The sequence below is a fragment of the Phaethon aethereus genome (assembly GCF_964289735.1).
Source record: "Phaethon aethereus genome assembly, chromosome: 1".
In the NCBI taxonomy this organism is placed as follows: domain Eukaryota; kingdom Metazoa; phylum Chordata; class Aves; order Phaethontiformes; family Phaethontidae; genus Phaethon; species Phaethon aethereus.
In genome coordinates, this window is record NC_138575.1 from 59326250 (window position 1) to 59339252 (window position 13003).

Consider the following 13003-nt stretch of genomic DNA (forward strand, 5'->3'; position numbering starts at 1 on the left):
TGATTCTAGTATTGGGATTTTACTTTGGCTGCTGATCGTTTAAAAGAAAGTTAGTTCGGCAGAGGAACTTGTTCTGCATGAAAAATGGCCATCAGCAACTTGGCCTTTGCTGTATGAGACACCTTTTGGATTTGAAATGTCAACTGAATCACCACTTATCAGTTCTCATTTATTGTTCTTAGCTGGATCTTCTGTTGCAAGTGACTGTCCTTTTTGCTGTCTTGATGTAGATTGCAGGGCTAAAGATTTTTAAGAGGATTGTTCCAGCCACGATCTGGGACGCTCTTCTGTGGATTTCCCTGCGATATCATCTAGTAACATAACCTTCTTTCTCATAAGACAACCTTGACCCTATTCTAACAGTTCCTCTAGAATTGAGCAGTTCTAAACTAATACTAGCTGTAAATCAGAGTATCCTTTCTTTTTTCTTCTTTTGTAGGGCTTTGTCTTAGCAGGTGGTTTTTTTAATCAGAAGCCAATTGAGCACAAGTTGATATATTTTTCTGAAGTGAAGATTGGGAGCCTGAGTGTAGGCATCAGCCAACCACTAAAGATGAAGTGAAGCAGTAGCTTGAAGACCTTAATAAAAATGTACTGGGGGTATGGAAATTTATAGTGATACAGCTGGTTTTGGTTAGGTGGGTGAATTTTTATCTCCCTGTAGCAGAGCAATGGAAAAAAGTAACACTTCAGTTTCTTCTTGGCCTTGATACTCTCAGATCTATGTGGCTTCTATTGAAAAAAAGAGATCTGTGGAGTCTACCCATCAAGGTGATCGCTTCATCAGTGCTTAAATGTCACTGTGGCATAGTGGAAAAGCTGTTGGGGCAGGGAGTTCTGACCGTCTCCTAGTGGTATTGCTCATGTCTCTGTCATAGAATACTTCGTATTGCTCATGTCTCTGTCATAGAATACTTCTACTCCAAAAATAACTCAAACAGTGGTATCTTGAGGTTTGGTTTCTATCATGCCTTTTACCATGTTTGCTCAGTTTACAATTTCTGATCACTGGTCATGTCAGTTCTGCCTGTAGTGCAAGAGTGAAGCTGGGCTTTTTCTCTAACTGTGGCCCCTTCCATGTCAGAGTTAACTAATAGTTGACTCTGTTGGGCTAGCAGCTAGAACTCTTGGTTTGTTGTTTTTCATTGTAACCTAAGCAAGTAGAAGCATCCGAAACTCACTTCTAGATTGCTCTTCCAGAGCTGCCATCCAGAGCATCAATAGAATATGTTTGGGAGTAAGTTTGACTCCATCACTCAAACTTCCTGTAGTGAGCTCTTGCTTTTTTTTTTTTTCCTTCCTGCTCCTATCCCTGCACAAATTCTGTACAGGAGTCAACATCTGTGTAGAGATGAAGCAAAAAGGATCCTGCAGCTCCTCTCATTTATCCTGTTCTATCCAGATGTTCTTTCTATGTTCCAGTGCTTCCTTTGTGGCAGAATTTTAATGTTCTTTCTTGTGCTCTCTCTAGTTGACCGTATTGTTGGGCTGGATCAGGTAGCTGGTATGTCAGATACAGCATTGCCAGGGGCCTTTAAAACGAGGAAGGGTATGTTCCGAACAGTGGGACAGCTCTACAAAGAACAGCTGGCTAAACTGATGGCTACCTTGAGGAACACCAATCCCAACTTCGTCCGTTGCATTATCCCCAACCATGAGAAAAAGGTAAAGACAATTATAACAGTACAGCCCATGCAGTCTTACGTGGGCTTCTGGGGACATGTGGCTGGGTTGCTGTCTTTTGTCAGGTTTTGCAAGAGATCTTAAAGAGGTCCTGTTTTGTCAGGATATCATTTTAAGGTCATCCTAAATAACTGTATACTTACCACAGTTTTGGAGACAGATCTTTTGCAGTTGCTCTTAAGGTGGCATAAAAGCTTTCAATTGCTTCTAACTGGAAAAGAGAGAACTGGCTGCTTTACAAAAAGGAGGGGGAGACAAGGGGGCAAGCCTCTTCTGTAAAAACTTTGTGGCATTTATAAAATATGCTTTTTCCTCATTAGGCTGGAAAACTAGATCCCCACTTGGTTCTCGACCAGCTTCGCTGTAATGGAGTGCTGGAGGGAATCCGTATTTGTCGGCAAGGTTTCCCCAACAGAGTTGTATTCCAGGAATTCAGACAAAGGTAAGGCCGAGGAAAGAATCTGAAGCAGTCTTTACTCTGGCAAAGTTAAGACATAAGTGCAAAAATTGAATTATTTTATTGCAACGAGATTGCCACTGTTTTCAAAGGCAGCAACACAGAACAACTGTCCCTTGGTATTCCCTGGCACAAAGCCTCCCAAAAGCATCTTTGACTTCTTCTCTAGTAAGTGTATAGTTAAGGTGAGGCATAGAGGACCCCGCCTAAGATTGCTGCTTCATACTCTGTTGTCTAGAGATGCAGTTTTTTTTTTTTCTTCTAACCAAACTGTGAACTGTCCAACTCATAATGCCATAGGAATGCATTACTGATTATTTTATTGTTGTTTTCAAATATACTTGTGTAACTAATCTGTTGCTTTCACCTTTTCAGATATGAAATCTTAACTCCAAATGCAATTCCTAAAGGATTTATGGATGGAAAGCAGGCTTGTGTGCTGATGGTAAGACATCACAGAAACTCTGCTTGAATAGAATAAAGTTATGGTGTGGAAATTGGAGTTGTGCATGTTAAATGTATCTTGTACTCGCAGACCAAAATTCCGAAGTCAAATGATTTATCTGAGAGGAGGAGGGTGCAAAAAGCTTTGTTGGCTTTGCAGATCGAGGCTTTTGACTACTGTGAGGTTCAATAATCCTAGGCAAAGAGGATCATTCTGTTTCCAAGGTGCATACACTTTGAGATGCCAACAGTATTGATGGAATTAAAATGCTTAGAAGCATTAATGTTATCTTAGCACATGCTTTAAGTATGAGCTTCAACAAACTTTTTGTAATGGCCTGCTGATGACATGCTTTCAGTGAAGGCTCTAATTAATTTCTGCAGAATTGCCTGCTTCAAAGGGAAAGCTTTGGCTCTGTAGCTTGAAGACTAGGAGACAATGAATTGAATTTGGCTGTAAGGGATTCTCTTTCTTCTGTTTTAAAGGAGTATACCTTTTCCCTCTTAGCTAGTATAAGTGTTGACAGCAAATCCTTTAAAGGATGGGAAAGTTGGTTGGGGTGCCTTTCTCTGACAAAGATTAGGACTGGTAAAAAATAAATAGGAAGGATCAACAGATTTGTTTCCTTTAGAAAAGGAAGAGGGCTCTTGAAACCAGGCATATGTTCCTCACAGCATCCTTCTAGTTCTTGGGTACTTGATGTGGTGTTGTATTAAACAATGCTTTTTATCACACTTTCTGTCTCTAGTTACCTCCATTTCATACTGTGCTTGACTGAGCTCCAGCTCCTCTAATTGGGACAGGACTTTATTGGGAGCTAGCAGCTTCAGTTGATCTGAGAGGCCCTTTGTAGGAAGGGATATCTTACAGCCATGAGACACAAATATGTTTTGTGATGTTTCACATGAAGCAGTGTTTGCAGGAGATGAATTCTTCTCTCTCTCATTTTTAGATCAAAGCATTGGAACTGGATTCCAACCTTTACCGAATTGGACAGAGTAAAGTGTTTTTCAGAGCTGGAGTTCTTGCTCATCTTGAAGAAGAGAGAGACCTGAAGATCACAGATGTCATTATTGGCTTCCAAGCATGCTGCAGAGGCTACCTGGCCAGAAAGTAAGGAGCATATTTTGTAAAGTACATTATAAACATGTATTTCTCCCATTCAGGTACAAATTGCTCTTCAAAAAAAGCTGACTACAAATTATTTTTTGTCAGAAGGGCCATGATTTATTTGTTATGTGTAACAGTTGATGTTTTTCTTTAGTGTTTTCTGATCTCTGTAATGCTGCACTTCTGACACTTGCAAGAAACTCTGCATGCTGCTATCCCACATACTGCCAGAGCAGTGAAGTCTATTCCTCTCTGTAGGAATACTATACAGCAGGCAAAGTTTTTGACAGAAGAGCTGCAAACTGCAAATGTGAAAATGAAAAGGTCTTAGTACAGTACTGATCCAGGAGGTGTAGGATTTCTCTTAAGCTATTATGTAGGACTGCAAATGGTACAGTTCTAAACCCAAAAGTAGTATCCGTCAGATTGGCAGGAAAACACACCGCTGTTTAAGATCTCACTTTTTTGAAGTGGAAATAGTGAGGTTTTTCAGATTAGAAGATATTAGGGAAAAATTTTATTAAGTAGGAAATTGAATAAAGGAAAGGATAACCACTCTTAGCAGAAAAAAACTTTAAAAGATAGAGGAGGTTCCCTGGAAACTTCACTGTTTTTTTAGGAGGCAACCTTCTAAAGTAAAAATGTAGAGGTATCTAAGAAAAGGCTTGATGGAGAGAATCGAGTGCTTCTGTGGGTTCCTTTGTCTGACCTCCACTTACCTTGCAGAGCATTTGCCAAACGCCAGCAGCAATTGACAGCCATGAAAGTGCTTCAGAGAAATTGTGCTGCCTATTTGAAACTGCGGAACTGGCAATGGTGGAGGTTGTTCACCAAGGTAATATTTCTCCCTTTGCAATTTTGACAGTTTGGTTGCAATTTCAGCTTCTCAGGTTGAACCAGAGCACAAAACACACTTGCTCCACAATTGGGCTGGCTTGCAACTATGCCTTGACTCCTTTAGGCAGAGAATGTCATAGCATATTTTATAGCTATGCGGTATACCTGCATAAACCAAGTGCATGGCTATATCCAAGTAATGTTGTGGAAGAGTAGAAGTCATCTTTCAATTCTTTATGCCTAAGAAGAGTAAGAGGATTCACTTGCTTTGGTGGTATGGTACTTCCCAGAGTCACTTACTACATGGCTGGTCAATTTAGCTAGACAAAAGTTGTTAATACGGGGATGGCTTTCCATCTCTTTCTCCAGGGTTGTAAGAGCAAAGGAAAAGCACTGAGTCTGATCTTGCTGCTAGACTTGTAGATATTTTACCTTTATAAAGACAATGAACACTTGAAGAAACGGTCTCTTTTCTAAATATATGGGATTTCTTGCTTTTTAGCCATGAGACTTTGCAGCTAAATGAGAGTTGAGAGCAGAGTTTCTACTTTCCTATGAAATGACTTCTAAGGGATTTTGATGAGGTAGCACAGATATGGGTATTATTTGTTTTTTGTTTACATTGACCTATGTGTGAATTTCCTCACTGTATGGCAACTTTTTTTATTCTCCTGCTATTAATACTTGGCCCTTAAGGGGATAGAATTTACCCAACCCTTTCCTGATGCATCCCATCCTGGAGGAATAGTTGGGCAGGCAGAAAGTGTGTTATTAGCAGAGTAGATGATATCTAGTCCTCTATGATCCTCCCAGAGTTTACAACAGAACAATTGGTCAGTCCTTCAAATATCTGAATGTTGTTTTATTCAATGCTTATCAAGTATAAGAGCATTTCTTCATGTTTTACTTGTTCCTTATACACGTCTTATTCTTTTGGTTTTGCTTTCAGGTGAAGCCCCTTCTGCAAGTAAGCAGACAGGAAGAGGAGATGATGGCCAAGGAAGAAGAACTGATAAAGGTCAAGGAGAAGCAGCTAGCTGCAGAAAATAGACTGAGTGAGATGGAGACCTTCCAGGCCCAGGTGAGTTTGCAAATCTCATGTTTAAAAGTCATTCTCTCTCTACTGGGCCAAATGTTTGAGAGCTCTTCCTTGGTTCTATTGGTCTGATGGACAAGCTTCAGGATTCCAATTGTTGAAATGAGACTTGGCTGCCATCTTGTTTGGTTTCTTTTTGATTAGCAGCAGGAGACTGCTGCAGTGACTGTAACTGTGTAACACAGGAGCACAAAACTTCACTTAATGCAGATTGCTAAGTACTTTGGTAAATTGCAGATTGTATTATTTCTGGTTTTGTGTCCCCTGTAGCTAATGGCAGAGAAAATGCAGCTGCAGGAACAGTTGCAAGCAGAAACTGAACTCTGTGCTGAAGCTGAGGAGATAAGAGCCCGCCTGACAGCCAAGAAGCAGGAACTGGAGGAGATATGTCATGACCTGGAGGCAAGGGTGGAGGAAGAGGAAGAACGGTGTCAACATCTGCAGGCTGAAAAGAAGAAAATGCAGCAGAACATCCAGGTAATGCCTTAGGAATGCTGTCTCATGTCAATAAAGAGGATAGTAGGGGTTAGAGTGGATCTTTTGCCTCAACTTGGAGGGAAATGGGAGAGAGGGAACAAAAAAGAAGTGTAGAAAAATCTACCCGTGGAAACAGCAATAGAACACAGCAATTCTAGTGCTGAGCCCGAGGCATTCAGTCAGTTATCTGGAATGAGCCATTCCATTCTTGAAGATGTTGTCCACTTGTCAAATAATTACAAAGGTCTTTGCTTAAGCTAGGTGGTTTGGGGATGGTAGCATTCTTCTTTGCAAAATAGCATTGTTTATTCTGCTAGAAAACTTGTTTGTTAGAATGCACTGTGTTGCAGTAAGTCAAGACAGATGTCATTTCTAGAAACTACTAGTAATACCTTGAAGGAAGGGTAAAGAAACTTTCTGAGTTCTAGTACACTGTGCTGTTACATTGTTCAGTGAGCGGCACTGACAAATACCTTGCTTTCCTGTGGGTTGCGAAGGAACTAGAGGAGCAGCTTGAAGAAGAGGAAAGTGCAAGGCAGAAGTTGCAGCTAGAAAAAGTGACCACGGAGGCCAAATTGAAGAAACTGGAAGAAGATGTGATAGTTCTGGAAGATCAGAATCTCAAATTGGCTAAGGTGAGACTCCTACAGCTTCTTATGCAGGCTGAAGATGCACAGGTGTTTCTCCTGGAGCCACCCACCAAAGGCTGACCTTTCCCTTACAGGGAATCTTGGGAATGAATTCAGTCTTGTCTTTGGCAACTCTGACCTGAATTGTTGAAATTAGCTGCCTGCCTGTATGCTTTACAACTCAGTATTGTATGATATTTAAATAGTCTTGACTAATAACGATCCATGAGCAAACGTTTTCTGATACGTTATTATACCAAACAGTATCAAGTTATTGAAATAACAGTAACAGACTTCCCTTTCAGCTTTGAAAGGCCTATCAAATACAAATCTTTAAGTAACCATTTATTTGAATACTATCTATAATCCTGAAAGGATTTCTTTCATTCCAAGCTTCCTTGTAGCAGGCATTCATGACATTGACATCTTTAAGCACAGTCAACTCTGGAAAAATCTCCTGTAATTCCAGGAACTGCTTTGACACTGCCTTCTCAATTCTGCAGGAAAAGAAACTGTTGGAAGACAGAATGTCTGAATTTACAACAAACCTGACAGAGGAAGAGGAGAAATCTAAGAGTTTAGCCAAACTCAAGAATAAGCATGAGGCTATGATCACAGACCTTGAAGGTGGTTTTGTTTTTTTTTTTTTTTTTAAGGCAGATACTGCAAAGGACTTGCCTGTTTAGTTTTAGGTGGTTTCCTGTTAAAATTTGTTGAACTTCAGTTTCATTTCTAGAGCTTTAGTCCTCTCCAGTTTCTGAGGGGTTAAAAATTAGTCTGTAGTGTGTATGCTATTGATCGGTTTGGTAGAGCTGTTCAGTGGCTGGGATGAAGGTTATGTGCCTTGTCAGTTGAGCCCTTGATCTAAATAAAAATCCTCTCCAAAGCAGCAGGCCAATGGAGAAGAGAGGCTGGTTCTCTTTCTTCTCCTGCTGTGGAAGTATCTCCACTTTTCTACTTCCAGCAGCATCAATCTGTCAGGGTTAGTGCTGTTTCTGATATCCTGTTTGCGCAAGTTCTTCAGAGTTCAAGCTAGAGGCACTTCATCTGGAGACTGCCCAGGTTAACACAGCAGGAGCCAGCCTATTTAGCTTCAGTAAAGGGAGAACAGACCTTTCCGCATCATTTAATGAGTGCTTATGCCCGTATGGTGTGGGTGTTGGGAGAGACTGGCATTGTTTATTACTGTGAAAGGGGGGAAGGAGGTTTTGCTGTAAGATGAGGGAAAGGGAAATTGCCCAGATGTATTTTGAGGGCAAAATATGAGGGTATTGCATGTATAGGTCCTGACAGAATAACTCATTTTAGCTAGAGTTTGGACAGTGGTGGTATTAGGAAAGAAACTATTGCTTAAATACCTTTATTTTCTCTGCTTGTACAACATTCTTTGAGTATGTGTTGTTTGTGTAACTTAATGTGTCCCCATCTCCATCAGAACGTCTGCGACGTGAAGAAAAGCAGAGGCAGGAATTGGAAAAGACTCGTCGAAAGCTTGAAGGGGACTCCAGTGATCTGCATGACCAGATTGCTGAGCTGCAGGCTCAGATTGCAGAACTCAAAATGCAGCTGGCCAAGAAGGAAGAGGAGCTGCAGGCAGCCTTAGCTAGGTGAGAACCTGACCTGCGGGGTTCAGGGACCACCAGTTTGGGAAGTATTCCTTGTCCTGTGTCACTTTGGAATAGGGACTAAATGGAATGTGTGGCTTTTGTAAACTGTTAGCATCCATGTCCTCAGCATCAGAGTTCTTTGGCTGCTGCTCACTGCCACATTCTCTGTACAGAGATAGACTATGAATGTAATGTAATGTGCACTGCACGTGTTTCACTGGGGCAGTAAGATTTCAGAGGTGGTTAAAAAGTAGTGACGACACACTGTCTCTCTGGTAGTTGCTATATTCATCTGTTCAGTAGAGATTTCAATTTCCAGTGTAAAATGGTGCTCTCTTCTGCTTTCTTCTGTTGTCAGTCTCTCTCTGTCCCCTTCTTTAAGGTAAGTAATCATGCTCTCTCAAGTATTGGGGAATAGAACTTGGAATTTGTAGATGATACATGGATCAAAGTTTGTGTGTAATATTGTAGTGCTGACCAGTACCAGCTTTTTTCTTGATTATTCTTGGTAGGACAGGTGGTTTCAATTTACATATAGTTTAAATCTGGCTCTGACCAGAACCCTATGTTGAACACAGGGTGGAAGAAGAGGCAGCTCAGAAGAACATGGCCCTGAAAAAGATCAGGGAACTTGAATCCCAGATCACTGAGCTGCAGGAAGACCTGGAGTCAGAGAGAGCATTCAGGAATAAAGCCGAAAAACAGAAGCGGGATCTGGGTGAAGAGCTGGAAGCATTGAAAACAGAGCTAGAAGACACACTAGATTCTACAGCTGCTCAGCAAGAGCTCAGGTAAGTCCAGCATGTAGCTGTGTTGTCTTACTGGGTTTTGGTTTTGACTTTTCTGATAAACACTGTGGCATCCAGTGTCTTACCAAAGCAGCTCTTTGGCTTTATCGGGGTAGGGTGGTTAGCAGCCTCAGTGCCTACAGAAGGAGGTAGTGTGCAAGCTGTAGTCAAGACTGCATTACCTCAACTGATGTAGAAAGTTATTTTGCTCCCTAACCATAGTGTTAGTGATACCCCTGAAACATTCATACTTTAAGGCTATTACTTCTTAGGCTGAAAGTAATGCTGCCAGTTTGCACTTAAGAAGGGTGCAATGCTAAGTTCTGTCTTTGAAAAGTGTCTTTATAGCTTGTAGGGCTAAACAGACCTTGTCATTTTTCTGCATTAGAGATGCTGTTGGTGGAATTACACATGCTTGATTCTCTCCTTGGCATCTAAATGGAATTGTGAATTTTGCAGGTCAAAGAGAGAACAAGAAGTAACAGTTTTGAAGAAGACCCTTGAAGATGAAGCAAAGACTCATGAGGCTCAAATCCAAGAGATGAGGCAGAAACATTCACAAGCTATTGAAGAGCTGGCAGAGCAGTTAGAACAAACCAAACGGGTATGTGGAAGAAAACACAAGGCCAAAGCAGTCAACCTTCCTGAAATGATAGCTGCTTTATGACCATATCTTAAAGCTGCAGAAGAACATGAAGTGTTTGTGATACTAGGCTTCTGTTACATGTGCTGTTCTTCCTTTGGTAGATCACTTTTCACTATGAAGCATATATGAAGTTGTTTTAAATAGTTGCATTCATTCTATTTTTTTTCCCATCAGCATATTATACCACATAGCCAAGACATTCTTTTCACTGCTAGCACTTGCTGACCTTCAATTTGGAAATCGGATGGTGCAAGACTATCTCCTGTATTGTTGTCTTCTCTGATTGTTAGATTGTTAGATTGTCTCCTGCTTATCAGTGACAGGCTGTTCAAATTATTGTTTCTGAGTAAGCAATCTACAACTTAGCTGCTAAACATGCAACACTAGCTTGCTTGTTTGGGGCGGGGGAGGAATGTACTCAGTGGAAGGATCCTGCCATATCTAAAGTCTAAGGGGTTTTGCTGTATTTTTTTCTCTTCAGGTAAAAGCAAACCTTGAAAAAGCAAAACAAGCTCTGGAAAGTGAGAGGGCTGAACTGTCCAATGAGGTGAAGGTTCTTCTGCAGGGCAAAGGGGATGCTGAGCACAAGCGGAAAAAAGTAGATGCTCAGCTCCAAGAGCTGCAGGTGAAATTTACAGAAGGCGAAAGAGTGAAGACTGAACTGGCTGAGAGGGTTAACAAATTGCAGGTAAGTGGCACAGGTTTTCCTTAGTTTCTGATTCAGCCCAGGGCTAGAGAGAAAAGGTTGTAGGATGGTATCTCCCCATAGCTAGTTCAAAAATCCTGTTCCTCCTGAGGATAAATTTCCCGCAAAAAGCAAATCCATAGTTTGCTTCCCAAGGACTATGCAAACTCCTTAACTCATTGCCAAAGCAGGACATTTGGATTGATGTTGCTTATCATAAGCAGCCCCGAGAAGCTGCTGTTTGAGTTTTGTAAGCCTTAAAGTATCATCATGTCTGCTTCTCTTCAGCATGCAGCAGTCTTTACAGTACGATTCTGTAAACATCTGGAAGACAGTGTTTTGAAGCTTTGTAACGTGGTTGATGGTTATGAGGGGTGGCTCAAGGGTGATGTAGGAATTTAGAGTTTTCTCCTCCTTTCTTCAAGGAGGACAGCAAATCCCTTTGACTCACACGGAGCATTGTCTTATGCCTTGTCCTTTATGGAGGGTTGTCATTAAGAGTTGAGCATTGCTGGTGTGTGCACTATCTTTTGGAGTGTGAAAATGTAACTTTGAGACTCTAGATATAGTCCTGAAGCAGATAGTATAAAATAGAAGAGAGTTAGTTTAATAGAATCTCTTAAAATTCTTGCCAGGCTGTCTAAAATCTCATATAGGCATTAAAAAAACCAAAACAAACAAAACCAGAAGGCTGTTGCAACAGAGGTGATCTCAAGTAAAAATCTCTTTTTGACTTCTCATATTTAATTCCTGGGACTTTGGAAATGATACATTCATTCCCCTGAGAGATTATATATATGCCTCACTGTTGAGAGGTGTCTCAGTTTTCAATTTTGGGTCTTGTTGCTGCTCACCTGTTCCTGGTTTTGTTTTTGCTGATGCATTTAATAACTGATACTCTGATCTCTCCTTCAGGTTGAGTTGGACAATGTCACAGGTCTTCTGAACCAGTCTGACAGCAAATCAATCAAATTAGCAAAGGACTTCTCTGCTCTGGAATCACAGCTTCAGGATACACAGGTGAGAGCTTTGGAAGCTAAAGCATCTGTGTGTGGTGCAGCCAGTGTCCGTTACAAATTCTTAAAGTGAGAAATCGCTCTGGACACCATTAAATACTGGATATACAACACTTCAAAGGATTGGGTCTGGCTTTTTTTGATAAGGGGTTATATTGCATGGTATTGAGAGCATTGCTACAGAAACAAGCTGTTTATCTTCCTTCCACAGTATGTGGAACATATGTAACTTTCCCTGTCTTTGATAGAGAATGACTTCTAAATCTCCTTTCTGCTTGAGAGTTCTTTAATGCTAGAACTGCACTGGAATACTAGGTTCTTGTTTGAGTTCTTCATAGTCAGGTGTTTGACGGGGTGTTTGTGTGTGTTATTTCTAGTAAATTTGTAGAATTAAGCAGAAAAATTTATTTCCTGGTTTATGTTGGGGAAGTGATAGATTCAAATAATTTGGTATTTTTTCAGGAAAAAATCATGCTTAGTCTTATACTTTGGGGATAAAGCAACCATTTACATTTAATAGAATATGACGCTCTTGGTAAAGCATGGAGTACCAAGCAGAAGGTTGTAAGGGAAAGGAATAGCATGTCAAACCTCAGATACTAAGTAATCTTGAACAGTCACTGATGTTCTGTCTACTTACTACTCTTTTTAAAAAACAGACTCAAAGATAGTGCATAATACAAAAATGATGCACTAGTTTGAAAACTGGTCTTATGAATGTCTACAGATCCTTCAGGTCGAGCACTGGAAGATAAGTCAACAAATGTTGTTGGTGCTAAGATTCTGCTAAGACCAACGTTGTTTTTAACCATGCTAAATCCTGTTGTCCATTTATTTGATACTTGAATATGAGAAAGTCATGTAGCAGAGTACAGTCACGCTATTGTTGGGAAAGGTTTTAATGCTTTGTGTGCTGCTCCAAGGACTCCAGAAAGCACTGTGGATGGCTTGTGTGGTGAAGTAGTATACTTTAATCATTAGAGTGTACGAGACAATAGGACCCTTCTGAATATTTTGTTTCTATACTGACTGGAAGACAATTATTTAAATTCTGTCTTAGGTTTTCTTATCTGTGAAATAAGTTGCATACTTAAACTCAACTTCAGCCTTCAAAAGTACTCATTCTGGAGAGAGTGGGTGAGGATTGTGAGCCTTTAAAGCCAAGGAGCAGTGCTGAATTCCACTGGGGTGTTTGCTTTATAGGAGCTGCTGCAGGAGGAGACTCGCCTAAAACTGAGCCTCAGCACTAAGCTGAAGCAAATGGAGGATGAGAAGAACAGTTTCAAAGAGCAACTGGAAGAAGAGGAGGAGACAAAGAGAAACCTGGAGAAACAGATCTCTGTTCTTCAGCAACAGGTACAGTCTGCATCCCATAAACCAATGACTTTTGAGAGGAAGCATGAGTGCAGGTCTGTCTTGAGGGAAGCAAAATCTAAATGCAGAACTGACTTCTAGTAACAGAACGTTTCCTGGAAAAGGATGATCCAGCTGATTTGGGTGAGAGAGGAAATGAAGATGTCTCTGATC

The 13003-nt window shown here is 40.8% G+C and overlaps 1 protein-coding gene across 1 annotated transcript in view; it reads left to right on the forward strand.

The window, feature by feature from the left end:
- MYH9 (myosin heavy chain 9) overlaps nt 1-13003 on the forward strand; it is a gene marked incomplete at its 3' end in the record, with an annotated part of 54008 nt that overhangs the window by 34180 nt on the left and 6825 nt on the right. Inside the window, exons 15-29 of the mRNA XM_082014241.1 lie at nt 1472-1665; nt 2004-2125; nt 2516-2585; nt 3538-3698; nt 4422-4530; nt 5482-5613; nt 5899-6105; nt 6603-6740; nt 7238-7361; nt 8170-8341; nt 8920-9132; nt 9589-9733; nt 10257-10463; nt 11376-11480; nt 12680-12832. Of these exons, the coding sequence (XP_081870367.1) occupies nt 1472-1665; nt 2004-2125; nt 2516-2585; nt 3538-3698; nt 4422-4530; nt 5482-5613; nt 5899-6105; nt 6603-6740; nt 7238-7361; nt 8170-8341; nt 8920-9132; nt 9589-9733; nt 10257-10463; nt 11376-11480; nt 12680-12832 (2252 nt within the window). The remainder of the gene's footprint in view (nt 1-1471; nt 1666-2003; nt 2126-2515; nt 2586-3537; nt 3699-4421; nt 4531-5481; nt 5614-5898; nt 6106-6602; nt 6741-7237; nt 7362-8169; nt 8342-8919; nt 9133-9588; nt 9734-10256; nt 10464-11375; nt 11481-12679; nt 12833-13003) is intronic.